A 13,382-nucleotide genomic window follows, 5' to 3' on the forward strand; every position below is an offset into this window, starting at 1 on the left:
GAAACCAGCTCTGTTGTGGTGGGTCATTGGATGTGACTACTTCCTGGTCCAGGAGAGGCTGACAGTGGAGTCATTGAGAATGAAGCTTCTCCTGCAGGAGCTTGAAGGGGATCTTCATTTTTCCATCTGCATTTAGAAGCTTTCATGAACACGTGAAGCACGCTGTCGCCCCCAAGCGGATCACCGTGGAACTGCAGCTTTCTAAGTTCTGTTTAAGTGAGGAAGTGAAGAACAAATACTTCAACCTCTTCTTCTCTGAGAGTCAGAAAACAACACAGAGAAGAAAAGGTCTCCCTGATGCATCCAAACACACAGACAAAAGCTGAACATTTGTGAGTCTGACTTCCTGCTTTCTGTTTGTTTGCTGAATCTTTATGACAAACAAATGAAATGAATCATCAGCGACAAACAGGAAACTGTAAACATCCACAATAAAACTTCAGTCTGCTTTTATTTTGTCTGAACATGAACTGCACTCGAATCTGAAGGCACTTTGAGAGAAACAAACAAACATAAAGGCAACTTTTGCTTGAATAAATGTTACAAGTTAAAAGATGCATGTCAGTCTGCCTTCCAATAGTAGTAAAATATCCTAAATCTACAAGAGTTACAAAGTTTTTTCTGAAATAAATATTTTTCTTTTAAAAAGAATTGATTTCTCACTTTTAGTACAAAAAACATGTAATCTGACTCAAAACAGAAATGCAAAATAAGATAAATAAAATGAAGCATAGATAACTGCCTGAAAGGTCATTCTGGTCAGGAGTTATGTTTTGATCGTGGTGAGCATGAATGCATCACGCAGCTGCAACACAAAACAAACCTGCAGCTTATGAAGCGCCAGAGAATTCATTCATTCAGTCTTCATGTTCACAGAAAAATAAGGTCTAAACACTGGTATGGCGTGAAATGAACCAACATTTCTGTGCATCCCTCACAAAAACGTCACAGAGGAACACTTTGTAGATTAAAGTGAGGAGTTTCTGGCTGTGGAAGGAAACGGTTCCAGAGGCAGCGCGCTTCTGCAACCGTTTGTTCACAGTGGAGTGAGTGTTAGTTCTAATAAAGTCTGAATGTAAAGTCAGTAAACGTCCTGAAGTTCATGTGTGATCTCACAAGAAGACAGAAAACGTCAAACATTCAAAGAGAAGCTGTTTCATGAGAAAACAGAGCTCCTTTGAAATTTGATGGCAGTAAAGTAGTAATGTGCGTGGAAGTCCCACGAGGACGGGGTCACCTGTGAGTGGGCCGAGCGTGAAGGGCGGAGCTTGTTGGAGGCCGCCAGGTGTCAGGTCTGACATGAGTCTGAGCCCAACTTTCCATTCAACATTTACTACTTTTCATGCTTTCCATCTTCTGCTGGGAAATCTGGAAATCCCAGTTTTGTTTCCATTTGGTGTTAACTTCCTCTGAACTGGAGCTGCAGAATAACATGATTTTGGTTCTTGGTTTTCTGTTGAAAGGCCTAAAAGGCTGATCATCAACAGAAGTTGATCAGCTGCTGCACTTGGTTTCTTGATGACGTCAGTCCGGCTGGTCTGAGGAGTGTTAAAAAGCTCTGGCTGGTAGATCATCTGCTGCTCACATAGTGGATCCCACTCCAACAGCTCTGCAGGAGTGGGACTGCCCTCTAGTTTTATTGTGAAAGGTTTGGAACCCGGCAGGCAGGAAGTGGCGGGCGGTCGTTTCAGGATCCCTTCTGTTTGGCCGTACACCTACAGGACAGAGACAGGAGGAGGAGGAGCAGGAGGGGGAGAGGAAGAGATGTCATGCTGGTGGCTCTGGACAGATGTGTGGTGCTGAAGAGTTGGGTGGGAGCTGTTTGATGAAGATGAGGCCTGTGTTTGAGGCTCAGTGTTCGTTTCAGAGAGGTCATACACGGACATCGGTCTCAAACAAACAAAGGGAACATCAGTGGGCTGAAGTGGAGCTTGTGAGGACCCCCGTCTACCGGGTTATCGCTGTGTTCTGCTGTGCAGAAATGACAGACACGCCTCCTGTTCCCTGACCTGCAGCGTTTGCTTCATTTACTCACTTATTCTCCAGTACTTCGGTTGTTCAGAGACCAGAACAGACCTGCCGCCTGTGTTCAAAGGAGCAGGAGGAGGAGCCCATGAATGCCCCGTTGGAATCCAGCAGGACTCCCAGGAAATAAACCACAAGCTCTGAGTCCAAGCAGCAGACGCATCCGGCCGTCCCCTGAACCTCCCTCAGCCAGCAGGACGCTGGAGCACAGTCCCACGGTCTACACCTCTGAGGAGAGGGAGCACCTCCTCTGTCCTGGAGCCGACAAACAGCCAAAGAACCGCTCCGTGCAGAGCAGCACATCTGATCCTCACTCAGCAGCTTTTCTCCAAACCACCGCAAAGAGCTTCACCTGGGGTGGTCACCTGCCCGCTTACCTTTCATGGTACATGCACACAGAGCCTTGGCTTCCTGCCAAACCCCCTCAAGACTCCACTTCTTCCTGTCACTCTCTTCATCTGCCCTCCTGTTCCTCCTCGTCATCTTTCTCCATTCGTCTGTTTTTGGGTTGTGACCCTACCAGGCATGAAGAACTTCATTATCCTTCATCACTCCCCACGATCCACATGGGTTCTTCCTGTCCTTCCTCCTCTGCACACAGTCAACGTCTAGTTAAAGCCAACATTTTTCAAAGCTCCACTTTTTCCTCCATTTGCTGCTGTAGAAGCTGGAAAAACCCTAAGAACCTGCTTCCTTCTCTTCAGTCAGATCCAGAGTCCATTTTTGTAGTTTTATTTCAGCTGCAGCGGTGACTCTGAAGAAGATATTTTATTTTTCATTTTCTGTCTGAACTCTGACATTTCTGGACATCTTGGGTGAAGATAAAGAGGGTTGAACTCATGCAGACACAACAGTTTCAGGTCATTTGCAAACTGCAGTTGTCTTCCAAGCCACCAGGGGGCTCTAAACCGAAAACTAGGCATCTTTTCAGCACAAAAATCAGGTTATCTGTCCTCAACTGGCAGTGGTTTTGTTTTATCTTAACAATAAGAAGCAGTCAAGTGTTTTCGAGTCAAAACAATAAAAACAATCACCAAACTAGAACATTTGAGTTTACTGATTTTTGGCCCAGTTATTCACACAAACTATTAGTAGTTTTTTTATTTCATGAAACTGGTGCGTCAGAAGTGAGCTTTTACTTTGAAAGTCTTTATTGCAGCACTTGAGGATTGTTCCTCAGCCTCATCCTTCTCCAGTGGATGCTGGAGGTTTACCATTATTTTTCTGACCAAGAGTTGTTAGATTATTGATAATCCACGATATTTTCACTGCCATCAAGTTTTCTCATCAGTAAATGGGATGTTTTAACGGCTGACTTTGATGAAAGCTGAGTGAACCGTTCAACCTCCACTGCAGGAACCCTCACCTCACGCCTGAGTCTTTTAACTGGAACCTGAAACTATAACCAAGCTAAAGTGTCCATGTTGGATGATCCTGTGATGCACTCGGACATTCCTGATGTGGCGCCATCTTTAGGACTTTAGCAGCTGAGAAGAGGGAAAATGTTTCTTCTGGTTTCTTCCAGACAGCAGGACGTCTGTTCATTCCAACGCAGGTGGGGCAGAAAAGCTGGGCCTCGTTTACACACCGATGCTGCTCCTGTTGTAATAGTGGTGCACGTTTGTCATCTGCATTGTTGCTTTTATGAAAGTTGAAGGCAACATTTTCCTCACAGAAGTGCAACCAGTAGCTCCAATACAGATGCTTACTTCTTCATAAAAACTCATAATATGAGGAACTGTTGTGGCTCATTTCAGGGATTCGGACAACAGAACGTGGCGACCGTTACCCCCGTGGAGCTCAGCGGAGCTTCTGTTCATGAGGGTTTGGCCTGTCCATCAGCGGAGCGTCATGATTTCCAGCTACAGACTAACCTGAAGGATTACGGACCCGCTGACGAAAAGGTGAATCCTGAGACGTTTCACTGATCCTCAAAGTAAAGACAGACGGCGCAGGTTTGAGTCCATGTCCTTGTTTATATAAAACGCTTCCAAAAGAAGTATGTACAGATTCAGAAACATCATTACAAACACAATCAGAGCAAACAGGGGGTGAAGCTGTCTGAGGAAGAGGAGGCAGACCCTTCCCTGAGACCCGTCCCCTCCACGGCCTCACCAGAATCCAGAAGGTTCTGACAGGATTTGGTCTGATCAGCGCCAGCAGGGCAGCAGAACCAGACGAACTGCATCAGCGCAGCGGTTTCTGCAGAAACATTTACGTTCCACAGAAGATGTGGTCTCCAAGAGCAACGTTTCAACTTCTTCCACTTTTCTTCTTTACTGATTTTTTTGACAAAAACATCCACCAGGAAGCGAACTATGATTTCAAAGATGCTGCTGGTGCTCATCACAATGATGACAGCTGAAGATGATTCATCTAAAGCTGAAGCCAGACTGAGTCGTGACGATCCTCTCCAAAAAAATCCCTGAGAAACGGAAAGTTGTCCTGAAGATTAAACCTCCTGCAGGTTAAATGAAGGAGTCTCTGTGCGTCCGCTCTTCCACACGTCAGCAACACAATCCAACCGCTGTCAATCAAGCTAACGATCAGTGATGAAGTCATGAACACTGCCGCCTCCTCCTGAGCCGCCTCCTCTTCCTCACTCACTCACCCCAAATCAAAGAGGAAGAGCAGTTCCAGCCCCACATTCAGGAAAATGGCTCAACCCCCCCCCCCCCCCCTCTTAAAGAAGACCCTTTCTTCTGGTTCCTCACCCAGTTTAAGTTTTTCTGTCTCAACCTTCATCTCACACCCGTGTCTTCATCGTTCAGACATGCAGGAGTCCTCTGTAACATTTTCATCTCAAGAGTGAAAACTTTCAGAAGGCAAAGATACACGAAGGTCCGTCTGACAGAACAACTTCCTGTTTCCTACAAGTGCAGGCCTGAGGGGCAGCTGCATGGCAGCCAGCCGTCCACAGGGGGCGCTCTGACCCTTCAGCCCCCATCCATGTCTATGGGGCAGATCATCAGACATTCTCTCCAAGAGCTGTCGTCTACATCTTCAGATATTCTGAACAGCTTTCTTTCCTTTCATGTTTTGGTTCCTAAAATGTCATTCTTCTTGATCGCAGAGCAGATGGTGGGCTGGAAAAGCCGTCTGTGAGCGACGCATCCGCCGTCAGCTTTATTGTGCAGGAAGATTCACACGTGTGACACTCAGCTTCTTCATTTGACAGATTCAAAATAAATAACCCGCAGCAGGAGCGTCCCGCAGCAAGAGCGTCCCGCAGCAGGAACGTCCCGCAGCAGGAGCGTCCCGCAGCAGGAGCGTCCCGCAGCAGGAGCGTCCCGCAGCAGGAGCGTCCCGCAACCGAGCATCCCGCAGCAAGAGTGACCCGCAGCAGGAGCGCCTCACATCAGAGGGGCTGTTCTACTGCAGCGGTCATGTGGGAGGCCGTCTTCTTCCAGGAGAACGGGTCAGAAAAATGTCTTAAATGTTCTCCAAAGAGGAGCAAGCGCTGCAAACGACCTTTGAGGAGCATTTTGGCCGGGGACAGTTACAATAATTACAGACATGGCCGCCTCCACCAGAGAGATCAGATGAGAACCCCCCCCCCTAAACACCGTGAAGCAGATAAGATCAGAGAAGGAGGTTCAGCCAGGCGCCTTTGATGTTCTCAAACTGTTTTAGAGTCACCAAAGACCAGAACTTCATCACCATTTGATCATGTGATCCATCATGTGATCCATCATGTGATCCATCATGTGATCCATTATGTGATCCATCATGTGATCCATTATGTGACCTCCCAGCGCCACCACCGAATGGCTTCTGTACACGTGAGTGGAAAAGGCACCGAACACCAACCGTCCAGCATCTGGAAGGAAGATGTTTCTGCTCTGCAGCGCCCCCAGGCTGCAGAGCAGAAACCCCACCCGGAGAGCTCCGCCCCCCAGCAGCCAGAATCAGTCATCAATTCAGCGTAAGGCATCTCTCTTTCATTCAGTTAGTGAAGATTAAGGCAGAGCGGACAGACAGACAAAGGTCAGCGTTTCAGGCCCCGCAGCTCCTTCCTCCTCCTCATCCTCCTCCTGCTGCACTGTGAGAGGCTCCTGTGTGAGATGGCCAGCAGAGGCAGGAGGACTAGCGCCTCCCTAAGCTCTAAGGAGGAGAGAGCGGAAGGGGTTAGTGTTTGAGGGAGGAGGGAGGAGACCGTGCTTCTTCACCTCCTCTCACAACAGACCATAACAGCAGGGAGGAGGAGTCCGGGAGGAGGTGGAGAGTAGAAGGCTGACAGCAGACAAAGCGGAAAAAGGAGATTTCCTCCCGTGAGCAGCAGATGAAGCTCAGAGAAGGTTAGTTCCACAGCTGACCCCGCAGACAGAAACAGCAGGTAAGCACCAGGAGGCGCCACAGAGAAACAGGAAATCACTTCACCAGCACTGACTTTGGCAGAAACGCCTCCATCTCCACGCCTCTGTCCGTCCTCGGCAACGCCGAAGACTCAGAGGAAGATGAGGAGCTCGACGACACCGAGCTGCTGGGTGATCTGGGAAGGCTGTACATGTAGACGGCACCAATGACAAGCCCCGCCCCCGCCGTGAAGAGCAGGTCCACGTGGAAGCTGAACAGGAAGATCGACATCACCGTGGAGACGATGATGGAGAAGGAGGTGGCGAAGCCTTTCAGGATGTTGTCCGCGTACTTCACCACCATTGCCACCAGCAGGCCCCCAAAGGCCTGGTTGAAGATGACGCACCACACCATGCCGGTGTATCCGAACAGGAAGCCGCGTTCAGCCACGGCGGCGCCGTCGTTCCACCAGAGTCCCAGCAGGCCAAGCGCCGTGCCAAAGATGCCCAGCTGCACGTTCCTTATCCATACGGAGGCAGAGCTCCCCTTCAGGATCTTCTCAAAGTAAACGCCTGCAAATCCAGATGACAGGCAGCTGATCACCACGGCAACCACGCCCACCATGTAGTTTTGGTTTGCCATCGACGCCTCCTTGTTTCCTTCCTGCTGAACCTGCAGAGACCACAGACGCCCATGAAGCTGCAGCACACCAGGCGGGTCAGAACTCACAAGAACCAGAACCAAGCTGGACCAGAGCTCCGGCCGAGATTAAACAGACAGCTTCTACCCCACAGCAAATACATCCCATCATTTACGCAAGTCTACCTGTGGCTCTGTGTCCCTGCATGAGGACACTTCTTTCCCATTTGTGCTTGTAGCTACTGGACCTGTACCGGAAACCTGATCGGTACAGGAAAAACCCGATCGGTACTGGAAACCGTATCTATACCGGAAACCCGATCGGTACCCCAAAGGTGGGAGTCCCTTCCTCTTGTCTCAAACATTGTGACACTGGTCTCCCGGTTTCATTTCCCAACAGTTCGGATCGTCTGAGTCAACTTCCTTTGACTGACATAGAGAGCCGTAAAATAAGGAGAATGGCACCTAAATGCCACACGTATTATCCTGTGTAAAAGTATTTAATAATAATAATAATAATAAATGTTATTTAAATGGTGCCTTTCTGGGCAGCCAAGGTCGTCTTAGAGGTACAAAACAATCATAAATCACAGGAATAAAACTGTAGTTCAATTCATAAAATGATTTGAAAAAAAACATTGAATTGAATATCAAATTTAAATTTAATTTTAAATTTAATAATTTAACCCTAAACGTAAATATAATTTATTTAAAGTTAAAATTATTAAATTTCAAATGTAAATTAAAAATAAATTCATGAGGGTGGGTATGCTAAACTGAGGGAGAGAGTCTGGGTTCTGTAAATCAGAGGGAAGTAAGTTCCAGAGCTGGGGGGCAGAGTGGCTGAATATTCTGCCCCCCCATGGAGACGAGACGAGCGGTGGGGGCAACTGGCTGGAGGCAGACCTGAAGGAGCGGGTGGGAGCTGGTGGCAACATGGATAGGGTCAGACAGACATGGAGGGGCGGGGTCATGGAGGGCTCTGAGGGTCAGAATGAGGGTTTAGGAGTTGATCTGCAGAGGCAGTGGAGCTGCAGGACGGCCGGTCTACTGCTGTCGTTACAGACCATGAAAACCACTACCATGCTTGAAATAATGAAAGGTAAGGTAAGAGTCTCTCTTTTCTCCGTTTAATCTGGTTTTATTTACAGGATAATTGGCAACAGGGCGCCATCTGCTGGAGGGGGCGCCAAATCCCAATAATTAGATGTTAATTTTTTTAACAGTCTAAATATTAAAAATTAGTAATAAAATGTTTAAAAAAGATTCCTTTTCGCCTAGGGCGCCATACAGCTCAGGGCCGAGATTGGTTGGCAATGAGAAAAGAGGGGGGCCTTTTACTCTGCAGTACCGTGCTGCTTGAGGCCGTCGCTCCGCCCGAGGCTGTCGCGCCTCCGGCCTCTGGCAGCGCGGCGGTCTCTGGCACTAATGTGGCGCGTCTGCCAGACACTCACCTGGACGATTGCGACGCCGGCAAACAGCAGCAGCAGAGAAATCCACTGAACCCGAGACAAAGACTTTTTGAGCATCAAGACGCTGAAGAGAGCCGTGGTGAGGATCTTCAGCTGGTACGTCACCTGGGGGGGGCGACGAGGGACACTACATTAGCATTTAACACGATGAAACAGACTCAATCCTACAGAAGAACGATACTTCTGCCTCAGTGGTTTTCTCCTGTCTAGATCTCTTTGGTCTTAACCAGATGTTCCTGTCTTTCTGGGTTTGTCTCTTTCTGTCCATTCAGAATAAAACTTGTTCTCCTTCACTGAGACTGGTTCTGCTGGAGGTTTCTACCCAATCTTTCTCCCTTTAAACGCAGAGTCACGTGTACAGGCTGGTTTGCAGTTCAAATAATCTGGACTATACTGAATTTTTGGCTTTGTAGTGAACGGCTCACGTATAGAGAAACGTGTTCAGGAGGACCAGAGGCTCTGACAGCAGGAAGAGGTGAGGATGGAGGATCACCTGGAAGGTGGCGGCTGGCAGGTTAGAGATGGCGATGTACTGCAGGTTGTTTTGCAGCGTGTAGATGAGAGCTGGAATGGCGAGCTTCAGTGTGTCTCTGTACTGAAACACGATGGAGTTGAGCAGGAGGTGGAGCGTCTCCTTCAGGTTGACTGAGGAGACACACGACTCAAGTTAGGAGGGAAAAGGACTCCTCACAAGGAGCTGCCACAGGAGGAAATCATCTAGATGAGCCTGAACGTACCCTCTGCCGCAGACGGGAACGTACCCTCTGCCGCAGACGGGAACGTACCATCTGCCGCAGACGGGAACGTACCCTCTGCCGCAGACGGGAACGTACCCTCTGCCGCAGACGGGAACGTACCCTCTGCCGCAGACGGGAACGTACCCTCTGCCCCAGACGGGAACGTACCCTCTGCCCCAGACGGGAACGTACCCGCTGCCGCAGACGGGAACGTACCCTCTGCCCCAGACGGGAACGTACCCTCTGCCCCAGACGGGAACGTACCATCTGCCGCAAACGGGAACGTACCCTCTGCCGCAGACGGGAACGTACCCTCTGCCCCAGACGGGAACGTACCGTCTGCCGCAGACGGGAACGTACCCTCTGCCGCAGACGGGAACGTACCCTCTGCCGCAGACGGGAACGTACCCTCTGCCGCAGACGGGAACGTACCCTCTGCCCCAGACGGGAACGTACCCTCTGCCCCAGACGGGAACGTACCCTCTGCCCCAGACGGGAACGTACCCTCTGCCCCAGACGGGAACGTACCCTCTGCCGCAGACGGGAACGTACCCTCTGCCGCAGACGGGAACGTACCCTCTGCCCCAGACGGGAACGTACCCTCTGCCCCAGACGGGAACGTACCGTCTGCCGCAGACGGGAACGTACCCTCTGCCGCAGACGGGAACGTACCCTCTGCCGCAGACGGGAACGTACCCTCTGCCGCAGACGGGAACGTACCCTCTGCCCCAGACGGGAACGTACCCTCTGCCCCAGACGGGAACGTACCCTCTGCCCCAGACGGGAACGTACCCTCTGCCGCAGACGGGAACGTACCCTCTGCCGCAGACGGGAACGTACCCTCTGCCCCAGACGGGAACGTACCCTCTGCCGCAGACGGGAACGTACCCGCAGACGGGAACGTACCCTCTGCCCCAGACGGGAACGTACCCTCTGCCGCAGACGGGAACGTACCCTCTGCCGCAGACGGGAACGTACCCTCTGCCGCAGACGGGAACGTACCCTCTGCCGCAGACGGGAACGTACCCTCTGCCGCAGACGGGAACGTACCCTCTGCCGCAGACGGGAACGTACCCTCTGCCGCAGACGGGAACGTACCCTCTGCCGCAGACGGGAACGTACCCTCTGCCCCAGACGGGAACGTACCCTCTGCCCCAGACGGGAACGTACCCGCTGCCCCAGACGGGAACGTACCGTCTGCCCCAGACGGGAACGTACCCTCTGCCCCAGACGGGAACGTACCCTCTGCCGCAGACGGGAACGTACCCTCTGCCGCAGACGGGAACGTACCCTCTGCCCCAGACGGGAACGTACCCTCTGCCGCAGACGGGAACGTACCCGCAGACGGGAACGTACCCTCTGCCCCAGACGGGAACGTACCCTCTGCCGCAGACGGGAAAGTACCGTCTGCCGCAGACGGGAACGTACCCTCTGCCGCAGACGGGAACGTACCCTCTGCCGCAGACGGGAACGTACCCTCTGCCGCAGACGGGAACGTACCCTCTGCCGCAGACGGGAACGTACCCTCTGCCCCAGACGGGAACGTACCCTCTGCCCCAGACGGGAACGTACCCGCTGCCCCAGACGGGAACGTACCGTCTGCCGCAGACGGGAACGTACCCTCTGCCCCAGACGGGAACGTACCCGCTGCCCCAGACGGGAACGTACCGTCTGCCGCAGATGGTTGGGTGTGAGCAGCTCAGTAACCTTACCGCTTGTGTCATTCAACTATATTTCAGCTGCCAATAGAATGTGTCTAGAAAAGCTAAACTCAGGACAAACATGCGGACATCTGGAGTGATGCTGCTGGTCAAGGACGACCATGAAACAGCCACAAAGTCCCTGCTCGGAGCCCCTGAGCTGTGCGTCCGTCCGCTACCCCTCAGACCGCACAGGGACTGACGGATGCACTTACATCTCTTCTGCAGCAGGATGATGACCAGACACGTGCACACCTTCAGCACTTCTGCCATGACCACGGCCGACGTGCTGAAGAAGCGCTCGCCCGGCAGCGTGCGGACGTAGCGGATGCTGAGGATGAGCGATGCATTCTGGACCACCAGCACAGCCAGGCTGATGTACTTCAGCTTCCTGTTGACTGCAGGAAGCAGAGCAGAAACACGGCATGAGAAAAGAATCGTCATAGACGTCCCCCATGGCAACAACAACAAAAAAAAGCTGAAGTTTTTGCTTTAGACATGAAACTTGTGTAACAACGTCCTGCACTTGATGGACCTGCTGTTGCTTGGACTGTTGTTCTGCTACGACAGCAGAAGCCGGAGGACAACATCCTTTCCCTCAGCAACACCATCACACCACCACCACCATGCCCGGCCGGCTCTTTTCTCTGGAAGTCGTCCCGTCAGTCCACAAAATATTCGCCCTAAAGGTTTTGGGGAAGATCCGGATATTTGGGTTTGTTTAGCTCAGCAGTGTGGGTCTAAGGAGAAACGAGGCGGCCTGAGCCTCCTACTGGTGCAGCACAGAGAGGTTCTGTCTCAAGCCCGGCGGGTTCTGTTTCAGGGAACCAGCGACGGCTGGATGTGGTTCCGATCATGAAGATGTGGGTCTGAGGACAGACAGGGAAGGCGATGAACTGCAGCTTGGGGGGGGGGGGGGGGGGGGTCTGGAGACGGTTCAGGGGAGTGTGTGGAAATCTGAGTGTGGGACACAAAGGGGGCGGGGCTTGTTTATCTCTGCCATCACCTTTATCTAACCACCACAGGGTCTCTGTGACCCGACCTTGGATTGAGATGCAGACTAGCTTCTCCACTGCTTTGACATCAGTTTCACTGATCGGGTTCTGTGGACGCGCAGAGTCCAAACGCCACCGGACCTTCTGAGTCCAAACCAACCAGGCTGAAGCAGAAACCCTGAGATTCTGAAGACAAGTCCTCTGGTTGATCAATGGAACCACGTTTCTCTTCCTCTTCTTTATGATGCATCCTCTCTGGATCCACTTTGGAACCGGTTCTGTTGCAGAAGATCAACTCTGCTTCAGTGCTTGACGCTTTCTTGGTTTGGGGATTTTTTTTACATTCAGTTTGGTTGACGACACGATCAGGAGAAGCAGGTTCAGGCCCTGAAGGTGTGCTAGAATTTGACCCGGTCCAAATACGGGTCCAAAAATCTGACCACCTGTTCTTTCTGATCACAGAGGAGCAGAACCAGTGAAGGCCTCTCCTCCAGCAGAGTCAGGCCCACATTAGAGTGGACCTGTGACCAGAACAGTTCTGGCTGAAGACACAGATTCCCTTTGGTTCCGTCTCTGGCAGCCTGAACTGACTGATCACAGGTTGGTTCTGCTCTCGGACGGTCATGTTTGCAGAAGGTCGGAACCCCTTCGCTCCATCCAGCTCTGAGTTCTGGTTCCGCTGAGCTTTGGTCCCATTCACATCCACTCATTTCCGGGCCCACGCAGACACACCTGAGGCTCCACGTCAGCAGCCGCTCACCTCCTCAGCTCACCTGAGCCGCGGCCCGGCAGAAATGGTTCGGTTCGGTTCTAGCTGAGGCGTGAAACTGATCCACTTCATTTGAGCTGCGCGGGTCACATGACGGACGCGGTTAGCGTCTGGGGTCCGCGTCCGCGGCTCAGTCCGTCTACGTCAACACGCCATTAACCGAACTAACCTGGTCACTCAGACCAGCCACGGATGTGCGCGCTGAGGAGCCCCGCAGGCCGCGAGGACTCACCTGAGCTCGACTCACCTTCGTTCTGGCTGCAGCTCGTGGCTCTGTCCTCCGCCCCTGTGTCGTGTTTCCCCGCGGTCATGGTGCGTTCCTGCGCCCTCCCGCCGGACGGACCGAGCCCGGTTACCTCCGCTAACTTTCTGCTAGCCTTCCGAGCAGTCCCCGCTCGCGGTTCTGACCCCCTGCAGGTTCGGCTTCCGGTGTGCTATTACTGCCTTGCCCCGAGTGAGAACCGGTGGCGGGTCTGCCGTTCAGCCGTGACCAGAGTGAGGAGGAACGGCGGAAGGAGCCGCCGGGACATCAGGAGCAACGGCTGTGAGGTGTCCAGGAAGTGGAGGACTGCGGGGAGAGGATAGCGGGGGGAAGACAGGAGGTCTCACTCTGCGCAGATTACGTGTTCTAGGACTACATTTGATCAATTAATGGATTTTTTGCAGAATAAATTAATTTTTCACACAACTTAGATTTCTATGTGAGTGTATTGACACGTTATCAGTCATTGTTTTGTTTTAGAAAAATG

At 51.8% G+C, this 13,382-nt stretch overlaps 1 protein-coding gene across 4 annotated transcripts; it reads right to left on the bottom strand.

The window, feature by feature from the left end:
• Positions 1-432: 432 nt before the first annotated feature.
• slc35a2 (solute carrier family 35 member 2) lies at positions 433-13,197 on the bottom strand. 4 transcript variants are annotated; one of them, XR_013657306.1, is made up of 7 exons: positions 12,881-13,197; positions 11,085-11,267; positions 8,926-9,077; positions 8,415-8,537; positions 6,416-6,993; positions 6,212-6,336; positions 5,997-6,129 (listed from the first exon to the last, which is right to left on the bottom strand). XR_013657306.1 is itself a non-coding variant. In XM_011472975.4 (6 exons), the coding sequence occupies exons 1-6, from the start codon at positions 12,942-12,944 to the stop codon at positions 1,688-1,690; spliced, it is 1,128 nt and encodes a 375-aa protein (XP_011471277.1). In that variant the 5' UTR covers positions 12,945-13,197; the 3' UTR covers positions 433-1,687. The 4 variants fall into 4 exon arrangements, 3 of the variants coding, with proteins under 3 accessions (XP_011471277.1, XP_011471278.1, XP_078806171.1); XM_011472975.4 differs by lacking the exons at positions 5,997-6,129; positions 6,212-6,336 and adding an exon at positions 433-1,715; XM_011472976.4 differs by lacking the exon at positions 6,212-6,336 and having other exon boundaries at positions 3,982-6,129.
• Between the last annotated feature and the right edge of the window lie 185 nt (positions 13,198-13,382).

The sequence above is a fragment of the Oryzias latipes genome, chromosome 7 (assembly GCF_053564925.1).
Source record: "Oryzias latipes strain Hd-rR chromosome 7, Olatipes_Hd-rR_3.1".
Lineage (NCBI taxonomy): Eukaryota > Metazoa > Chordata > Actinopteri > Beloniformes > Adrianichthyidae > Oryzias > Oryzias latipes.